At 38.5% G+C, this 21023-nt stretch overlaps 1 protein-coding gene across 7 annotated transcripts in view; it reads left to right on the top strand.

The window, feature by feature from the left end:
• The window catches only part of NTRK2 (neurotrophic receptor tyrosine kinase 2), a 201032-nt gene that overhangs the window by 22163 nt on the left and 157846 nt on the right, over positions 1 to 21023 (top strand). For all 7 annotated transcript variants that reach the window (XM_039566951.1, XM_039566957.1, XM_039566952.1 and 4 more), the window contains exons 4-6: positions 4012 to 4080; positions 7100 to 7254; positions 19975 to 20111. In XM_039566951.1, the coding sequence (XP_039422885.1) occupies positions 4012 to 4080; positions 7100 to 7254; positions 19975 to 20111 (361 nt within the window). The remainder of the gene's footprint in view (positions 1 to 4011; positions 4081 to 7099; positions 7255 to 19974; positions 20112 to 21023) is intronic.

Raw genomic sequence — 21023 nt, 5'->3', positions numbered from 1 at the left:
CTTATCTTTAAAAGAAGAGTAATTATGATGAGGAAAGCTATCAGTTCTCTCCATGACCATGAGTACAGTGTGAGAAGTAATGAGTTTAGTTTGGAGCAAGATTAATAGAGTTTTGGAAGACCTTCTCAGCTGTCTGGGCAGATGAACACCACAGAAAGTGCAGCAACTGGTAGGATCCTCTTGAGAGGCTTTTTTGCCTGTTGCCTTAGGGAAATGGGTTTTATGCAGTCACAAAGTGTGTTTGTCCCCAGTGGTTGCTTCTAACCAAAAGTTACTCAGGTAGAAAAAAGTTTTCAGAAAACTGACCATTGAACAGAACAGAGAGATCCTATTAACATTACCACTTAAGGGAAAAGTATCACTGTACATATGTGAGCTGCTAGGCTTTACAGAACCCACTGGGATAAGATGCCTTTAAAATGTTTCAGCCATAGGAAGAGCTGCTGCTGGAGCATGCAATCAAACTGGGAAAACGTATCTGCTGGTAAGCAGACTTTGTTAGAGCTGTAACTCATGAAGCTCCTTGTTAGAAACAAATTAGACTGACTTTACATCTCTTCTGTTGATGTAGATGAATTCTTTATGCAGAATCCTTACATTATGAACCAGGAGCTTATCCAGTCTCGTACTATGTTTTCTTTTGGTGGGGATTTAGTCATGTTAGCAGACATAGGATAAACCCAGATAAGATGGAAAATATTAAGTGGCACCAGCTGCTCTAGATGCACAGGACAAAGCAGTAAGTATGGAGGTATTTTTTACCAAGGCTAATCTGTTATCCCTGCAGAATGTATTTGTTTGTTTTCTTTGGCAAGTCATTATGCACATTAAAAGGTTTCTGAAAGCCCCAGTGAACCATGGCCTGTTGTCATCAGCAATAAAAATCCTGTTGACTACTTATCAAGGAAGTATAGCTCCTGTTGTGGTTGGGACAGTGAAGACTATTAAGAGCTAAAATAACTTCGTTTTGCAAGGGTAATCTATGAGTACAGGTCTTTGAGAAGTCTTTCGTTTTATTTTGGAACAAATTTTTTACTATCCCATAAAGAAAACCAAAAGCATTTTTCTGAAGATTGATGTAACTGTATAAGCATTAATTTTGCTATGATACTGTTACAGCTTTCTTTTTTATTCTATGAAAAATCATTTGATGTAGTTAAGGAGCTGTATTATATGAAAGTAGTATTTATTTTATGAATCATACAAGAGTATCAGTTTAAAATAAACTTATTAACACACATTTCCTTAATCCCTTTTTTGTCATTTCCTTGTTTCCTTGGGAAAGCTTATGTAGTCCAGGTATCTTTTGGAAGTTATCTATCGTGAAAAGATTTGAGTAATAACATAAACAATAGGAAAATAAATGTCCTAATAGATGCTACTAAAGTAATTAATAGCCTTGCTCATCTAATTCTGGTGTTTTCACTGCTCATAGACTCAAGTTAGCCAACAGTCTCGTTTTAGTAGTGCTGTAGTTAATAAACTTATGTGCTGCTAACAGTAATTTAATGGATCTGTGTAATACACACACGTTGTGTATTGTCAGTGCCTTTAAATGTGAAAACATTTCACAGCAAGTGCCAATTTACAAAAACTTTCAAAAATAGTTGTTGTTACCTGCCAGGCTGCATCTAAGAGTATTGCTAAATCAAAGATTGTGAGTGTAGTGTATATATACAACTCCAGGTATTAAAATGTGTTTGTATGTCTACACTGTTCAGGTTTAGGTAAGGCAACCAAAGGAAACCATTTGAGACCAACCTTGCTGCAGATTTACCCTTGCTTGCACACAGGGCTGGTTCCAGCCATAGGCAGAGCAGGCTGCTGCCTGTGGAGCGGGACTGAGTGCAGCAAAATGGCCATTTCTTCACCTCTTCCCCCCAATTCTCCTTAGATCTGTTCCCTCCTCTTTCTTGCCTTCCCTTTTCAGAAGCACTACAGATGATAGAACTGTCCCCATGTTGCTAGCTCTGTAAATCTTTGTGCAGCTTCTCAGTCTGGTTTTGTTCTACTCATATTGCCACTGGTTTGCTTTTAGCTGAATTAGGGCTAGCAAATTTAAAGTGAGCTTGATATTTTCATGTAAAATACAGGCATGCTTTGATTGAATTTGGGTCCTCCCCTTGAGTTTAGCTTTGGAGCCAGGCTCTGTACTCCTGACTTTTTTTTCTATAAGAAAAAAACTCTTTAGAACCTCAGATGAATTTTCTTTGGGCTGCTCACCATGGTCCTTTTATGTGTAGTTGAATTGGGGAATTAATTAATATTCTCTTTCCATGAAAGTGGAAGTGTGATCATTAACTACTTCAAAATAAACCTGGCAGTGATTTTTTTTTCACTTAGCATGAATTAAGGAGACAATGGTAGGCATCTCTGTGGTCAATGAAAAGTGCTCACTTTATAAAAAATACATAGAAAATTAAATTTACTGTCAAAGTATTTCTTAAGGCGATAAATTTATAGCAGTGGTCTGCAGGTAAAGCCCACTGTGTATCTGCTTGTCTTTTGGGAAAGGTAGGATTTATTTGATCTGCAGGTAGGAGGGGCAGGTGCATGCCTTCTTTGGCAGTACCACAGGACCCTCCACCTGTGCTGCTTGTCAGTGTGGGAACAGGAGGGATTCTCCTGCGTGGTGAGTGAAGAGTTGCCCATGGAGGGAGAGGGTTTGATGTTGCACCATGCTGGAGGCAAAAGCCCAAGTCAGTATGAGGATCCAGCTTCTTTTATTCAACCTCCCAACACAGAGCATATGCATACAAGGAAAAAACACATAGTGACAGTTTTTGCTTAAACACAACTTCTGTTCTATATGCAAATTGTGCTTTAATGTTGATTTATCCCATCAGGGTCCATGAGACATTTCCACCAGCACCTGCCGTAGGGCAGTGCAATTCACCTGACTAATGAAATAGTAGCTCCTCTGTTTTGCTCTCACACATGAGGACCAGTCAGTTTGTAAACTTCAGGCTCTTGTTTGCCAGAAGGAATCAGTGATGAAATATAAATACAATCTCTTTAATTCTGGTTTAAACATTTGTAGAAGATCCAACTTATAATTTATGTGAAAATTGTCTTGTACTCAAAGTTCAGTGACTGAAAGTTGGGAAGTAGACACTGTGTTCTTTAGTCAGATTAAAAAAAAGAAGATATTTAATCCCTGGTTTTAAATGCAATGCAACTTTAGTGTGGAGCCCCTAAGGCGCCTTTATAATACCACATAAAACTCATGGTATTTTGGCTCATAGCACTGATTTGCACTTTACTGCTGGCAGTTAAGCAGTTTATTGCTCTCACTATCTTAAATCGGTAGACTGATAAGACTGTACAAAAACAGCATTATTTTGCTTTGAGGTGGAGAAAGCAGTTTTGTAAGCTTATGAGGGGAGGAGTATTTCTGATTCAGATAAACATTTCTTTGCTCTGCATAATGGGAGAGGACCTTCCACTTAATTACCACTGGAAACCATAAATGCTTAATTGACATTAAAAAGCCCAATATAGGCATTTTACAGTTTTCCTTTTGATCTTCCGTGTGGGTGCATATTGCACATGCAATTTGAAAAGAACAACTAAAAAGCTCTGATGTGGATGTGTGCTAGCATGTGAGGAGGGCTTACATGAGTACAGAGTTTGGTGCAGCATCAAAGAAAGGGATACACCCATTTCACATGAATAAATTGAGCATATAATTAACACCTGGACTTTACAAAATACTTTTGACACACAGTTAAATATGCTGCTTTTCTACAATTGACAAAGTGCTAAAAGTGAAAATATTGATCCCTGTTGAGTTTGATTTTGAATGTATTTGATGTTAGATGCTGACTGAATTCAAGCTCTTGAAATCCTTCAAACCATAAAGTAAGACTGAACATTATCCTTTTACAACTGAAGTCAAAGGACTTTTAGAGCTGGTTCAAGTTCTTAATTACTTTTTCAAGAGACACAAACTGTATTTTTAGTGTAAGAATAAGCAATTCTAATTAATGCAATGTTTCTCTTTTGACATAGCAATTTATCCAGAAACAAGCTCTCAAGTTTGTCCAAGAAGCCTTTTCGCCATCTGGGTTTGTCTGATCTGTAAGTTGTCATTTCTTGAAATACAAGTTCATTTTTGGCTGGAATGGAAGAATAACAGTTCGAAGTTTGTTCTCGTAAAGGTAGAAGTCCATCAGGAATTAGGTGTGAAATTCTGGTCCAAAAAAAGCATCAATGCAGGACACTTAAGTGCAGAGAAATTTTTATTCCAGGACTTCAAGAAGGTTAGGTATATATTTTAAAATAATGTAGAGGTCGAAATAGCCTCTTCCTTCAGCTTTAAGATATTTTATTATGTGATTACTTCACACAAAACTACTGGTGTTTATATTAAGTATCTGAACCTAGTGAAAATACAGTCTTTTGAAGATCTTCATGTGGAGATTGTCTCTCATATTCTTATAGTGGCTACACAGCTTGTATGCTTGTGGCTGGCTGTTGAAGAGTATTTTTATTTTCTCAAATTCTTGAGTTGCACTGTGCTTTATATAATCGTTTAGCAATGAAAGCACTGGTAAACATGAATTCATTGATTGTTTCAATATTAACATTTTTATTCTCTTTAATACACAACGATTTTCTTATTGATGTATGTTCCAAAATTTTGGTCATCCTGTGTACTCTCTGCTAATATGCAGAGAGCCTGGAGGAGGTCTGGGAGAGCTGGGGCTGCAGAGGAGAGGGAGGTTGCTCTCCTGGATCTCAGAGCAGAGTCAGAAGTTGTCCAAAGTGCCAAGTAAGAAGCACCAGATGTGCTATCCTAGCCCTCTTCTGGTGAACTTCAGCATGTGAGAAGTGAAATGAGCAAATCTTAGTGCCACAAAAAGAGGTTATGCCCCTTAGGTATATTTTGTTGAGTATTAGGTTGGTATAATTATTTTCTTTATGGTCCAGGGAACACTGCTCATTCGAGTTTTCTTTCATAACTTGACAGTCGCTGAGCTCTTTAGTGAAGAGACTAGGTAGTTGCAAAGCTCTCTCTAGTTGCAAAGCTCTCAAAAGGCTCCATGCCTTTTGTTGTTCTGTTGCTTCTGCATGAAGAAGCAGGGCAAAGGTAGTGGGAGTGAGCCAGACATGGGAAAAGTAGGTAGTGTGAAGGTTAAACAGAGTAGTATTTGAGGTATGGAGGCAATGCATGATGAGGTACAAGTTGAGAGAAAAAGGGGATGAGGTAGAGTGTTGTGTGCTTGGGAAAGGGAGTGTAGGACTAGACAAACTGAAGTTACTCAAACAGATGTTGTGATGAAGTGAGATAAACAGATGTGGGGGAAATGAGGAGAAGAAAGTGGAGGGATAAAAGCAGAGCCTGAAAGGAGGACAAGCAGTGATATAATCAGTATTATTGAATAATTCTGTTGATAAGTGGTTAATACATAGCTGGAAGATCAGAAACAGGAAGGAAGGGAGAGTGTTGATAGGTGAATCTGGGATATGAATGTTGCCATAAATAGCTTCTGAGGAACTTCCCCTAAATCTGACAAACAAGTATATTTGTCTTGTTGGTACTCTTGCAAATCAAAACATAAAGGGATGAGCAGTTTAGGATAACGTGTAGTAGAGGATATTCACCAGGTATTACAGAGAAGGAGATGCCACTTTGAAAGGTTTCTTCTAGAACAAATGAACTGCAGCTGTAAAATTAGAGCAAACATTTGCTTTACATAGGTCAGATTTTTTTTTTCACAAAAGTGTCTGTGGAGGGTCATTATGCAGCCAGCATCCTGCCAATGATGTGTCTAACTCCCTAGATGGGTTTAGCACAAAGTAAAACAGTAGAAGAAGACTGCTCAGCCATTGGTCAAGTGAAATTTCTCTTTACCAGGAAGCTATAGGATGTAACAGAAGATGGAAGTAAATCTCACTGTTTTGAAAAACCACGTCATAGGCTTTGAGCCAAGGAATCATGTTCATAGTATGTATCACACAAACAATTTTTGTCCATGCTGTGGTGGTGCTGAAGTCCAGTGGATGACTTCTGTGAATACAAATTTCTTCTTCAAACACGTTTATGGACCCCTGCAGTTGTTTCTCCTCAAAGAACTTGAAATGGCTTTTGGGGGAACAGGTTATGGCTCTGATAAGATGATTTTTTTCATGATTTGCACACTTAATGCCTTCAGGAGGCATTTATGAGCATAGATTCTGTAAGAAACTTGAGCTTCTGTATGTCGAAAATACCCATGAAACTTTTTTAAGAATGATTGTTCTCCTGGTAATGAAATGCCTTAAACAGACACTTGCGTCCACACTTTATTAGATCTCTTGTATGCCAGTAGAAGAAAAAAATAACTGGCCACTGTTTAGGTAGATATGTTTCTGTTCATATTTAACTTGCATGTAATTGCATGCCATTGTTGTGTAGTTTTATTAAATTTTAAAACTAGAATTTGGTAAGTTTGCTGTGGTTTAAATTCCATGCAGTGTACTGTATCAATTTCTGGTTTTCACTTGTATTTCTTCATGACATTGCCTGTGGTTTTACTGTGAGATTTTTCTAGAGTGTTGTAGCAGATGAATTTTAAAGATTAGGTACAATCCTTTTTTGTGATTAAAATTTGTAAGAGTATGTGTATAATCCAAAACTGTTTGACTTCATAAAGAATTTACCACCCCACAGCAATAAACCATTTCTGAGGTAACTGAGCGGTGACCCAGGTGTAGAAGAGAAGAATTCTAATCTTTTCTTGATTTCTGAAATAAAATGGGGCTTCTTGAGTGGCCACTCTCCACGTGCTCCTGATTTACACTGATGAATTGGAAATAGCAGCCACATCCCCTGTGTGATCTCTTCTGCCTTTGATATTCTGGGTCCTCAGTGCATGCAGAGCTTAATTCCCTACATGGAACTGTTACCAGCTTGGCAGCTTACATTGCACTGAGTTTACCAAGGGCACATGTGTTATGCTGCTTAATGAAAGGCTTCAACTTGCCTTCCTTAACCTTCCTAACTAAAGGATTCAACTTGTATTTTCACCCAGCTGAATGCTTGGAGGCCTCCGCCCCTCATTTATTTTTTATGCATGATACATTCTGCCTTCTAAATTGATGTTTTTTCCTGTAGGATATTGGTAGACAATCCATTCAAGTGTTCCTGTGAAATCATGTGGATCAAGAAATTTCATGAGACCAAGTTTTCCACAGAAATTCAGGACTTATACTGCATAGATGACAACAATAAGAGGACAGCCTTGCTGGATATGAAGGTCCCGAACTGCGGTAATATTCTTTTAACATAAAACTACTGCTAAATTTTTGTGAGCCAGGAAAAACAAAAATGCTTTTTTACAAGGTACTTCTCAGGATGACAACAATGCTCTAAGTTTTCAGTGGAGATATTAACCACTCAATGGTCTTTTCCCCACATGGAATAATTCTGGGAACTTCATAGAATCACAGAATCACAGAATATGCTGAGTTGAGAGGGACCCATTAGGATCATGGAGTCCAATTCCTGGCCCTGCACAGAACACCCCAAGAGTAATACCTTGTGCTCAAGAGCATTGTCCAAATGCCTGTTGAACTCCTACAGGGTTGGTGCTGGGACCAGTTCCATGGGGAGCCTGTTCCAGTGCCCAACCACTCTCCTGATATCCAGCCTGAACTCCCCCAACTCATCTTCATACAATCTCCTTGAGTCCTGTCATTGATAATGAGTGTGAAGAGATCAGTGCTTGCCCCTCCTCTTCCCTTTGTGAGGAATTTGAAGACCCCAGTGAGGTCTCCCCTCAGTATCCTCCAGGCTAAACAAACCAAGTGACCTCAGTCACTCCTTATATGGCTTCCCTTCAAGGCCCTTCACCTGTTCATGTGAAGCTGTTCGTTCTTCTCTTGATCCTTTGAGAATGTACCATTATTCAAGTGCAGGGAAACAGAATACTGGTTATGGATAACACACAAGTATTATATAGAACGCATGTGCCTGTGAATTAGTGTTTCCAAGCTCAATAGACATTCATAGCTCAATTTTACCTTCTTGAATTTTTTTCAGGTATTTATGGTTAATGAAGTCTTTGTTTTTCTTCAAAAATACTAGTACTAGGACCATAGGAAGAAAATTCAGAACTGCATGCTACTTGAGACAAATTAGCAATAGCTATGTTCCTCATGCAAATAAAACTCTACTGAGTTCGCTTTAGAGGCTATACCAGAGAGTTATATCAAGCTTAGGTCTGTGACATATTGGAGCATATTGTTTTCAGATAACATTGATCTAGAAAAAAATGGAAAAGTTATATAACAATAAGGCCATCTCCTTACCTTTTTTATATACCACTTTGCTGCCTACAAATTGTCCTGGGACAGCTGGGGAAAGGTTTCACTCAGTAGCTGGAGATTTTTTCTCCTCTGTGTATTAGGGGCAGAGATGGGGTGTTTCTAACATGATGTCACATCTGCTGGGCTCTGGAAGCAGAGTGGGAATCTGGTATCCCCAGCAGCAGGCACACAGGAAGTAAGGGGAGCAAGGGGATCCTCATGGAGGGCTGATTTAGATAGGAAAAGCTATAAGTCAATGTGAATATTAGGAGAAATTACACCTTTTCTCCTTCCATCTTTGCCCATTGAGTGTCCTTTTCACCATTGCCTGTGTGGAGGGTGTGGCATGCTCTGATAGCAGCTGCCAGCAAAAACCAGCTGTGGTAGGGACACTGCAGGCCCATGAAGTGCAGCATTTAGTGTTGATAATGTGTTTTGTGGCCACATATTGTCGCCACTGTTGGTCTTGTGTCGACCTTCTTTCTGGGACCAGGAATGGTGGCAGAAATGGTGTTAGTGTCTGGTGCAATCAAAAAAATCCCCACCTGTTCAGGGAGTCTTGTGAGCTGCACAGTTAGTCTTGTGTGCTCCAGGATCTTATTTATGTGAAATGGGAGATACAATACCTAGCTGAGCTAAATGGACCCAACTTTCTGCTCCAGCTGGATGGACTGGGAGGTAGATTAATGTGTTGGGTGTAGAGAGGTTGGCTGTTGGACTGAGATCAATTATTGAAAAAGAGAAACTCCAGCACATTTTGTAACATTCCGGGCTGGCACATCTAAAAGCTACCAGGTAGCTAGGGTTTTCCTCTGAAAACTTTTGATGTTTAATACCCAGAATTAAACCTGTGGGGGATTAGTTCTTTCCCCTGATTTCTTAACCATCTGCAGCCAAAACAGGCTCGTCTCTGGGCCCTGAATGCTGTGTAGGTGCATATGTGTGTACACATGCGTGCATCCTGTGGGCATATCTTGACTAAAATACTTGTCATGACAAGGGAAGGTGGTACTTCCAACTAGAGGAGGAGGAGGAGGGGAGGGAAGGTGAGTATATACAACGTTTAGACTGGAATTTGCAGTATGCGTAATTTGCGTACGGAAAACATGCATTGTATTGACAATCTGAGTAGATGCCAGCACATGCCTACAAATCATTTTTTGTTAGTGTACAGGGTCCAAATATCACTAAATATTACATCATTTTTCCTCCTCTTTTTTTCCCCTTTTAGCAGCTGTTTCCTCTTCATTTACCTTTTTCAAAATGAACCAATGCAGGATATAGATTTTTAATAAGGATGACAACACATCTTTTTCCTAAACATAGAGTAGAGAATCCCAGGTGAAGAGGAATGGCAATATTGGTGGGCTGTGTTCTGGAAGTTATCTGAAAAATCCAGTGCATGGCTCTTGATTTCAGTACCTTTGCAGATATTTTTCTGTATTTAAAAGGACAAGACTTAGTTTCAAAACAAAACCACTAATGAAGCTGGTTTATTTCATTTCCAGAACCTTCTGAGAGGCTAATAGGTAGTACTGAAATAGAAGAGAAATTCAGCTTTTGATATATTGATTTTTTTTCTCCTGTGAATTATGTGACGCTTCTTAGCTCCCTTTGACGTGAAGAGAAATTTTTGGGCATGTAGGCTTCCTCATTTTTTTAATAAAACCTTTTCTCTGCTTTTTTAATTTTCTCTGCTAATGAAATGGTTTCATTTCGTCTCCTTGTTGAATTTGTTTGGTTTTCTTGTTTTTTTTTTTTTAATAAATGAATCAAATGTGCACTCTTCTTTGTGTTCAGATGTTACTAATTACTTCATAGTATTATAGTAAGAGGCCTATATGTGATAGTACTTGATAAATGTTTTGGTAATAGGATGTCTTTCTGCTGTGTGCTGTAAATAAATCTCTTGCTGGGAAGTAGCTAGCGGCCACTGTGGTTTCTTAATCAAAGGGCTTTGGTTTGTAGGTAATTGATGAGAAAATTAGCAGATTTCTGTGGTACTTTGCTAACTGTTTGTATGGTGGAAGTGTTCAATAATGTGCTGATTAAAGATTGATTGCAATTTAGATGTCATCAGCTTTGTGATGTATTTTCTTGAGGTTTAAAGTCAGGTATGCTCACTACCTAGAAGATCCTTTCCAGCTGCAATATTAGAAGTGTCAATCAGTAATTATTTTTCCAACTGCATTTGTAATCTATGTAGGTATGATGAAAATTATCAGATTCTTCTAAGTTTTAGGTTCACATGTAATTACTATGTCAAAGGTTTTCACGTTGCATCTACCACAGTAGTAGAGCCTTTTGTGTATACAAATGGTGGTGTACAGTTTTGCAATTTTAACAGCATTTGCCAGTTGTCTGTACAGCATGGATGGCACCACCACCTGGGATATCTTCTTCTGTTTTCTTTTGATAAATAGCATTAGAAAATCAATAAAGAGAACTATATGAGTAAACACTTCATTCCTATTAGTGCTTCTAAGCTCTAGTGGCTATTACCACCAGTGTCTTAAGTCCTTGGAAGTGAGGCATGTTCTGTGCCTTGGGTAAGGTCACTGAAAAGACTGTCAGTCTGCAGATCTCTTGAATGCCAAGAAGGCAAGACCACGTCCTTGGGACTGATTGTTTATGTGTTGCTTGCATCCTCTGGTAGACATTCAGTTGCTGAGCCGTTATCATTGATTTCAGTGATACTGAAATAAATCTTTTTATCTTGTGGTGTTTTGGGAAAAGATGTGGCTTCTACAGCTGTCTCTACAGTCCTATGCAGATTTTGTGTTGCTTTGCTTCTCAGTCTGGTAATGGCATTTTGCCTTATCTGGCCAATTTGGATTTGTATATGCAGATGTGGTGCTTAATCTGTCTTTCAATTTTGCTTACTGTACCAGCTTTGGATGCTTTTTTATCGTATACTGTTTCTTTAGGTGCCTTCTTTCTTGTCACTGATCACACATGCTAGCTGCAATCTACTGAGCAATGTCGCAGATAGTTCCCTTTGCTAGTTTGCTTTACGTATCACTAAGGTGTGTTCGGATTGGCTGGCTGTTTACATCTGCAGCCGGTCAGCAGAACTGTTGTCTGGTCTAAGTACTATGGGATTTAATGAATGCTCACATTCTTTGCTTGTCTCATCTCTTGCACACAAAGTACCGTGGTGCTGCTCTTAGTGTTGCTACTTGTGTATGACTGACAAAATTTTAGAAGTTGTAATGTAGAATTTCAAGCTAAAGTAACAGCTTGCCCACTTTCCTGCTTGTTGGGGAAACCCATGATTTTTAACAGGCAATTGCTCAGATGACTGAAAATGGACTGGAAGTGGGTCTAGCTTCATTTAAGTCTGTTTCTGGTGATTTTTTTTTCTTTTGTGCTAGAGGTAAATAAGTAAATGGTAATACCAGGCTGGAGGCAGGTGGTTATAAATCCTAAGGAAGTAAAAAGGAAAACTGAAGGATTGACACATTTGTTTCTTTGAATTTACAGAAAAGATTTGTAGTATTAATGTGCCAGTAAAATAAGCATTAGATCGTAGGCAATTACAGTACAGTGCAGTCTAAAACCACAAGCAAAGGCATAATCCAGTGGGTGTTGACTTTTTTTTCCACTATCAGCCAGATTTCACAGATAAGACTATTAGAAGGAGAATATTACAGGTAGAATTAAGTGAGTTTAAAAAAGTCTTAAATGTTCTCAGTGTTCACCTTTCAGAATATTCATGGATTCTCTAGCTGTGTTGTTTATTTTGGCACAAGGACTAGATGTGGTGCATGATGTGCGGTGGCAAACTGTTCTTATTTTCTCTGTAAGAGTTTTAATTCTTATCTGTGATCATGGGCCATGTGAAAAACTTCATTTTTTGCAAGACTTTGACAGTAATTGGGTTTCACTTGCTCTCAAGTTGAGTCAAGTTGTAACCACTGGACTCTGCCTAGCAGGCTGCTGCGGCCCAAAAGCTCAGCAAGGGTTTCCTAGGACCATGTGAGCAATCGCACCCCAGAGTCCATTTCAGACAGCCCCGCGATCTGGCTCCAGCAGCCAGCAGCGTTACAACACAGTGGATGGTAAAGAAGGTAGAGAAGGGTCTCTCCTGAGGGTGTGAGATGGCTTTAATCACATCTTGTCCCCATGATGTTCAGAGGTAGAGAGACCACGTGGGCTGAGTATGGGATGGTTTTGTCTGGGGCCCAGGGGCAGTCCCTGGGCGGAGTTGGGGTACAAGAACAAATAGGGAGAAACCGAGGGAGTGGCCAAGGCTAGGGAGGGAGTAGGCCACCACAAGTCAGATTTTTCCAAACTTAATTAAAAGAACTTTCTGGCTTTTAAGTGGGCAAAACCAATAATTTATGGACATTGAAAAGGCAACAGGAATCTAATTTTCAAAGATACGTACATAACTTCCTTCTGAACATGCAATATTTATCTATTTGTGAATCAATCATCAGCTTTCATACAGATGTTTAGACATGACCATCTACATAAGTCAGGGATTGTGAATGATGACAGTTGAGCTGCATGTGACATACATGAATGTCTCATATTAAAAAAACCCCTGATTTTTGTTTGATAATTCTGATTCAAGTTCTGCTTTAATTTCAGTGAAGGCAATTTGTAATACAAAGTAAGTTAGAAATAGGAAGAAGTAAAGCATTGTCCAAGGGAAAGAAGTGTGTCTGGATCACTCAAGTGTTGTCTCTAAACTCATTATGTTGTGCAGGTTTACAGAGGTACTCTCTGTGCCTGGCTTGACACATCTGTATAAGTGTGGAGTACTGATCTGCTAAGGAGAACAGCTCTTTTACACTTTTCTGGTGGTATTCTAACTTTGTTCTATCTAGGTGAAGACTGATGACTAGGTAACTCTGTCCTGAAGTCTAAAGAAAGTGCTGGTTTCTTTGAAAGGGGAAAACTTTCTTCAAAGCATCCCTTCAGTAATATGCTTGGCATATGGTATACTTGGTGCCAGAAGTGAAACCCATCATTTTACTTCTTTATGCTATTCTCCGAAGATATTCCTGTTTCAGGATCACTTGTTTATCATGTTGCTACATTAGACAGGTCAGCATTATTTTGAGTATTTTCTGGACACACATGAAATTCCACGGATAACAATACAGGAATTACAGCTGCATTATATACACTTTGTGAATAAGCCATTTTTCAGAGGTTTGCAAAAGCTAGTTTGGGCCTCATTAACTTACACTGAAAAGGCTGTTTAGCTCTCAGTTCATCTGTTAAGCTTGTGGTTGATATATTCAGCCCAACCTGCCTTGGTTTTCTTTTGAAAGTCATTGTGGATCAACTGAAGCTTAAATGACGGGTTAGAACAGCTTCTCCAGGTGTAATTTAATTTCCTTAGCCATTCAGAGAACATAGTTGGGCACTTTCATTATATTGCTAGCGAGGTAATTGTTGATAAGGTTGATGGCCTCTGTAAAAAAACATGATCTCAAAATTCTTGCAGACAAACTGTTTATATTATTACTGGGGACCAGGTCAGGTGCTGCAAGATCCTATTTCATTCAGCACATTCCTATTAGAATCCAGGTTACGGCTAGGGGTCGTAAAGGAAAGGTCCTGGGCAACAGTTAAGGAGCTGATGTAAACCTTGGAAATGTAAGCCCTTCATCTGGTTTGAAATAGCAACAGCAGCTTTCAGAGCTTCTGTGCAGGTTGACTGTAGATGACAACTTGGTGTCCAAATGAATTTGTGCAGGTGATCATCTGTTGGTGGATTTTGGCTGCACTGCATTCATGATGTCGTTTGAAGCCCTGGATGGAGTGACAGTTCTGTGAAGACGGAGCTTGTTGCTGTGGTTGTGAAGATGAGTTAGCAAGTCTTGTGGTCTTTGCTGTGGCATGTGCTGGCTCTGTGTAATGAAGTCTGCTTCTAGTGAAAATTTTAGTTAAGGAGTGATGGAGTGTTCAAAGGCAAAGTAAGAGCGTATTTGATCTGGAAAACATATTTTAAATTAGAAAAATAATGAAGATGGGGATCTTTGGGCTCCAGAGGATAAATGAAAGATCAAAATTTGTTTTAAATGTTCCTTTTTTCTGTCAATTCTGTATATTATTTGCCTAACGTATTTTTTTAATCTTCATTGCATATGTTTGTGTTTGTCATCTTGTTAACAACTTCTCTGAGATTTCTGCAGTCTTCTATGTATTGAGCATTTTGATTCTGTGAATGTGATACAACAGGAAATGGAAACAGTCGATTATGTTTCCTTAATTCATGCTTAGCATGTAAACTTTTGGGGTATCCTTTTATAGTCCTTTAAAGAGGCAGCCAGGCTGCTTTTTGACCCTCTCATTCTGCAGACTTCAGTGGAAACATGCCCACTTCCCCAGTGGCTGAAATCTGGCTCAGAGCTTGTTGGCTGCAGGCTTTTGTTAAGTGAAACACAAGAGATGAATCACATATCCAACAGCTCTTATCTTTACAGCTAGAATTACTAGAAAGTTTCTTGCTGGTTTTTTTATACCCTTGAAAGCCCTTAGGAAAAGACCTCTGGAATTTGTAAACAGTACTGTCTTTTCAAACAAGGTACAATTTAAATAGAATGATACAAGAAAAGTCTGTTTTCTGTACATTGATACAACCTGTTTTGAGCCAGTAAGACCTCTGCAATTTGCAGATCCGTATGACAGTTCATAACAAATTGTGCTGTCAACCATCCCGTTTTCAGGCTCCAGACAGTGCAAGTAGTGGTTGTTACCAGGCTGTACTGTAGTGATGTGTAATTAGTTGTATGTTTTCTCCCGAGAGTGAAAAAGCCAATCCAGGAGAACCAAGACCCTAGACTGAATTGGAACCTTGTGTGAGGAAAGTAGGCTGATTTGAACCACGGTAACCTAAGAATTGCAGTGGATATTTTATAAATCAGTGGTTCTGGTAGTCTGCCTTGAATGGTTCGGTTTTATAGATGATTGCTGCCTCAGTATTAATTTAATCATTCTGTGTCTGATATATTTGTTTAAAAGATGGTTAAGGATTTCAGGTAAGGATTAAAATTACCTGGTTAAAAATCAGATGCAGAAAAAAAATTGTCATTTTTTCTTGTTCTTATCACACAACAAATTGACCTCCAAAAGCATGCCAAACAAAAAGAAGATGCCATGGGCCACATTGAAAACCATTTAGTGACACTGTCATGTCTAGACTCCTGAGAGTTTGTTGAGAGGCTGATGAAAATCAGGGACTTAGTGTGCGAAGGATGGCATAAATGAATGCAATATTGAATTTACAGTATTCTCTCAGGTACTAATTCTTTCATCATGTAATTTCTTAGGTATTAGTGAGGCTAATTGACCATATTGGGAGAATTTTTGAAGGTTTTTCAGCAGCTGAACAAATCCCAGAACTGAACAGGTGAAAGTTGAAGCAGAAAAAGTGAATCTGGTACTAATTTTGTAAACATTTTTGTAACTGCAGATAGTGAAACACTGTCTTTGGTGTAATGATGGATTTGCTTCTTCTGGCTTAAGACTGCCTTCTTTTAAAAGTTTCTTAAGTATACTGGCTAAAGTATTCTTGGTGCTAAGAGCTGAGTTACAGACTAGAGTTTTTATTTCTCTATTAGATCATATCCTTCAGCTTTCAGTGACAGTCTGGCTCTAGGAAGGCCAGTTTAAGTTTTCTGTAGAAAGTAATAAGTAGCAGCATGAAGACTTGGTAAGCCCTCTAGAAATTTAGGCACATTCATTTTGTTAATTTCCGTTGACAGTTGTGTAGCCAAATGTAGTAGTAACCTTTGAAAATGGCATCCAAGTGTTGGTTTTGTGGTTGCTGAAATCCCAGCTGTGCACAGGGAAGGTGTGAGTCATTCACTAGTGATGCTTGACAGTTGCACTGTCTGATGGCTTCAGGCCAGCCTTTTGCACTAGTGATGGTCTGTGAAGGTAAATGCCCCCCCACAAACCCTACTTAAAGGAGTGTTTGTTTCTCCTGAAGCATGAGATGGTATTTGGAGAGACTCAGCTGACATAAATGAGTTTGTCCTGCTTGTCTCTAGTTCTGTCTAGTTGTGCTGGGGTGAGGGAAGTGACTGCTTATTCTAATCCAGAGCTGCCTATTCCTAGGAATAAAGTGTAATCACATTGAATATGAGAAAATTCATTCTGTATGCAGTGAAAGCACATAGCTGTTATATACCAGTGCATAATAAGACACATGGATTTTAGTGTATGCTTTCATCTCTTGAACTGTGTTACTCTCTACATTACACTTTAAACTTCTCAGTAGCAGATTCTGTCCTGCCATTTTTGTAGAGATTGAAAAGCTTTGAATAGATTAATGACAAGAAAGAGGAATTGAAAAGCAAAACAAGGTGGTCTTTTAAAAAGATCATTCAGAAATTCTCTTTACTCTGTTCCACCAAAACAGGAGAGTACTGAATAAATTTGAATGTCAGTGAGAAATTCCAGAATTGGTAAAAGAGAATGGCTCTTGTATACAGCCTGTAAAACTCATTGCTGCAGAAGGTTAAGGCCAAGAATATAGCAAACTTGAAAAATCGACCGGATACTAGCAGGGTTATTGCTGATATCCAGAGTTATAATAATTAATTCTATCAAAGTTTGGAACAGAGATTATGTTTCAAGCTTTGGGGCATGGAGTAATCTGTCTGACAGGTATCAAGATGAAACTTGTGGAAAGATGATGTCATGTCTACCTTGTATGGCCCTTTATGCTACAGTCTAATCTTACTATGCTGGCAGTATACAAAAGTATTTGAGTATGCTATCTGATTGTATCAACTGCTGTTGTCCTTTAAAATGTACATCCCTATCAACAAAAGAGATAACCATCTAAAACACCGTATTTAACCAAATTAACTCAGGAGTAAAGGCAGCGTGGTTGGGTATCTCTGTAGTGCTATAAGAGTCAAAGTGCTACTGGCCAGTATAAATGGTCTCACAATACACTGAACATACAAACTGAACATGTGTGTATGTTAAGGTACATTGTGGTTTTTTTAAAATACAGTTTTTTTCAGTACAGGTTTTGCTGCTTAGGGTCATGGCTTTGCGGGTAAAGGCAATGTATCCCATGTCTAGCTGAGGCCTTATGTGACTGTCTTGCTTTTCCCAAATAGAGGCACATCTCAATTAGTGTGGATTCTGCTGTGGAGTAGTCTGGGTGCCACTGGAAATAAAAGCAAAATTAGCTTGCAGTTAAAGCACACTATCTCAATATATCTAACCAGAAAAAAACTCCCAAGACAATTCTTGTGTTTTTCACCTGTCTTATGACTGGGAAAAAGAGTAAAAGAAAACACACACAAAAATGTTTTTTCTAATCTATTCTATTTCTAATTCTAACTCTAGTCCATTCCATTCCGTTCCATTTGTTCTTTTTTAGGTGCAGGGGCCTTGCAGCTGGTTTTTAGTATAATTTTACAAATGTACAGAATAATAAGCGCTGTTATTTTGTAGCCTTCTGGCAGGATACAGCATGATGTAGCTGTTTCCATTGGAGATGTAACACCAACATGACATGTGCAGACTTCTGCAGATAAGCAGAACTAGATCTAGTTTTGGATGTGAACCAGAGCCAATACCAGAGGAATTAAACTTCAGTTGCTTATACTATAAATAAACACATTGCAGGAAGAAGTTGTCTCAAAACTTAACAGCTATTAAAGGAGAGCTCTAAGGGACCAAAGTTGCTTTTAATTTTGCTTGCATGAGAGGTTTCACATGAAATGATGTGTTAGTAGGAGCTGTGCCAGTTTGCACAGTGAAATGCTAACCTATCATGTAGACCTTGTCCCAAGTGCTAGGGTCAAGAAGAGTGGGGAAATTTATTCTCTTTGCATGTTCAGGTCTGGCAAGAGTAATTGGATCAGTATTCAGAGATGTTGTGGAAGTGTAACTTTATAAAGCAAATTATCTCATTACTTCTCTCCTTGTTCACTAACTAGCATAATTAATATCCAAATGTTCACTAAGATTAGTTATATTTCCTGCTCAGCTAGTTGACAGACACTTGTGAGATTTGAATTCGCAGCAGGCTAGAGCAGATGGCTACCTTCGCTAACAGATTACTGCATCAAGGCATACAAACTCTCCAGCTCTGTCTCAATAAACTTCAACACATGATTTATAAAGTGAACATAATAGAAGAAATCCATGATGCCTATAATGGGAATCATATTACTGCACTACTTAAAACACCGTGAGAATTGCCTGAGCCGTTATCGTATACTTGTGCTGATCTTCAAATCTTATTAGGCAAGAAAGCATTGTCTGGAAAATTATTTCTCTTCTTTTCCATATTGCTTCCTCTCAGTTATTTTTTTATTGAACTAATTAAAGGGAGGTTTCCAATACATCTAGCTTCTGTTGAACCTCCAGCAAACATATGAATGTGTTCACAGTGATTTGATAGTTATTTATTTGTTTTGGAACTTTTACATAAAGAAAAATATCTGATAAACTTCTATATCATCAAGCCCATGATGAAACTGCTGTAGTCTCAACTAAAAAGCAAAACCAAAGAGAGCTGTTGTTTCAGGAAAAGAAAATTCATTGCAAGATCATGCATAAATGTCCTGCACAGCAGATAAACTTGACTAGTTGAGATGATAAATTGCAAGTAAAATTTTCCTGGAACAGTTGATGTGAAATGCCTCATAAAGGAGACCAAGACTCTTTACAGAGTGTACCAGCTTCAAATGATGGCATAGTATCTTTTAAGAAAGATGTTATTTATAGAATGGTGCATAATTATTTGCTACATAAATAAATATGAAATGTGAGTTCCTCTGTCCCTGAAATCTACTGATACTGCTTGTATTATTTTGGAGAGGGTCAGTGTATAATTCCATGTGTTTTTGTAAACATTCAGCATAAATTTACTCTCTGGGAGGCTCCCGTTGCTTCGGGTCCCTTAGAATGAGGCACTGAGTGATTTATAGTTCTGTAAGATGGACAGGTAGTCCTGATTCTTGTAAAAATTGGTCTTGTTTCCTGATGAGTGCTACAATCTCACTGCTTTCCTGCTTTCCTGAGAGCAATAGAAAAGTCAGCTGAGGTGCCTTGAGTAGAACTCCGTGCAATTTCTAACCCTCTCTTCTGTCCTTTCTCTTCTCTAGTTCAATCTGTTAAGAGCTCTGTTTCCCCTCACTTTGAGCTTAAGATCTAGGTTTTTCCCTGCTCTCTGGGCTGTGTCTCTGTATGAGAGGGAGGGCTGCAATCTTGTGGGATACTGGGAGGTAATGGGATTTTCCTGTTAGTGTTGTGGAGAACAGAGGAAATACCACAACGTCAGTGGAACATAGAGGTTGCTTTGCAGCTGTTATAAAGAGACAGATACAATTTCCAGTTTAAAAGAGTAAAGGAAGAGGGTTTTTTTTCATTTTGAAGTTAAAAACTGAAGTTCGGATAATTTCTAATTTCTGTTTGTGACATATATTCCTATATAATTAACTAGTTAATATATTTCCACATGCAGTAATGTTTTCTTAGGATGTGAAGCAGAGGCGATGCAGAAAATACATAGCAGCTAAGGATCGTAGTTGTATATTTCCAAAGATGCTGTTTGTACTGTCTGAATGGTACTGACTACAGTGAATATTTGATGTAGTGCTTGCATTTATATGGCTTTCTTAGAGTTGCATGGCATCTATTCTGTCAAATACAAATACATGTTGGATTATTGTGTTGTTGTTCCTATCATAGACTTGCCCTCGGCAAACCTAAGCAGTTACAACATCACCGTGGTGGAAGGAAAGAGCATCACGTTGTACTGTGATACGACTGGTGGGCCACCCCCAAATGTGTCCTGGGTGGTAACTAACCTTGTTTCAAACCATGAGGTAAGTTTTATATTCAGATACATGACAATTCAGGTGATACCTGCTGAAGGATGGAATGAAGTTTCATGTCCAGCTCTAGTTAACTTTCTATTAGAAGATTAAATAGAAAATTAATGTTGGGATTACATTTATCTTCCAGTTGCTTTCAATCCAGGATGACTGTGGCAGTGCTTTTGGGGAATGGCAGACATTTGTTTCTCAAGACTTTCATTTGCACTCTGGTTTTTTGGATGGTCACTCGTAAACAAGAGTAATGTAAATTTTCGGAAGTAATGTGAATTGGGATACTGAAACACAAGGACTTTCTTATTATCACTGATACCTGCCTACAGAGAATAAATCCAATCTATACTGATTGTGAAAAAAACTTTGTGTTGGTAATTTTATTACATTCTCATTTCAAAATTTGGTGTGTTGGAATTTGGTTGTCAATATTTTGTGGCTTGTTTAATTTTTCTTCAACACACTTAGCAGCAACAGGAAGCCTTGAAATTGAAGATTTTTACTTAAAAGACTGTCAGGTTGGTTTTGTTTTGGTTTTGTTTTTTTAATGACATACTAATATCTTTCCTCATTGAAATCATCTAGGTGCAGAAATTTTGATTGCTGGGCTCTTTATTTTTGGTCTCTATTGTAGACTGTGTGCTGCTTAAGTCCTTTCTGATGGAAATATTGAAAAAAGGAGGGATATATAAGCAGGTCTTTGACATGCAGCTGCTGACTTCATAAATTGATATTATTTTACAGTAGGAAAATCCCATGTTTATTACTATTTTATGGCATTTGCTTTCCTACATTCATGGTGGTGCACTCTGCCTAAAGCTTCTTGGTCTGTACAATGTGTGGGATGTGTACTTCTAAAACTCTTCCTGCAGTGAGGAGGAGACAGGACCTCTTGGGTCTCAAAGTTTT

The sequence above is a fragment of the Corvus cornix genome, chromosome Z (assembly GCF_000738735.6).
Source record: "Corvus cornix cornix isolate S_Up_H32 chromosome Z, ASM73873v5, whole genome shotgun sequence".
NCBI classification, from domain to species: domain Eukaryota; kingdom Metazoa; phylum Chordata; class Aves; order Passeriformes; family Corvidae; genus Corvus; species Corvus cornix.
Note: the sequence above shows the minus strand (reverse complement) of the source record. Positions and strands in the feature narration are given on the sequence as shown.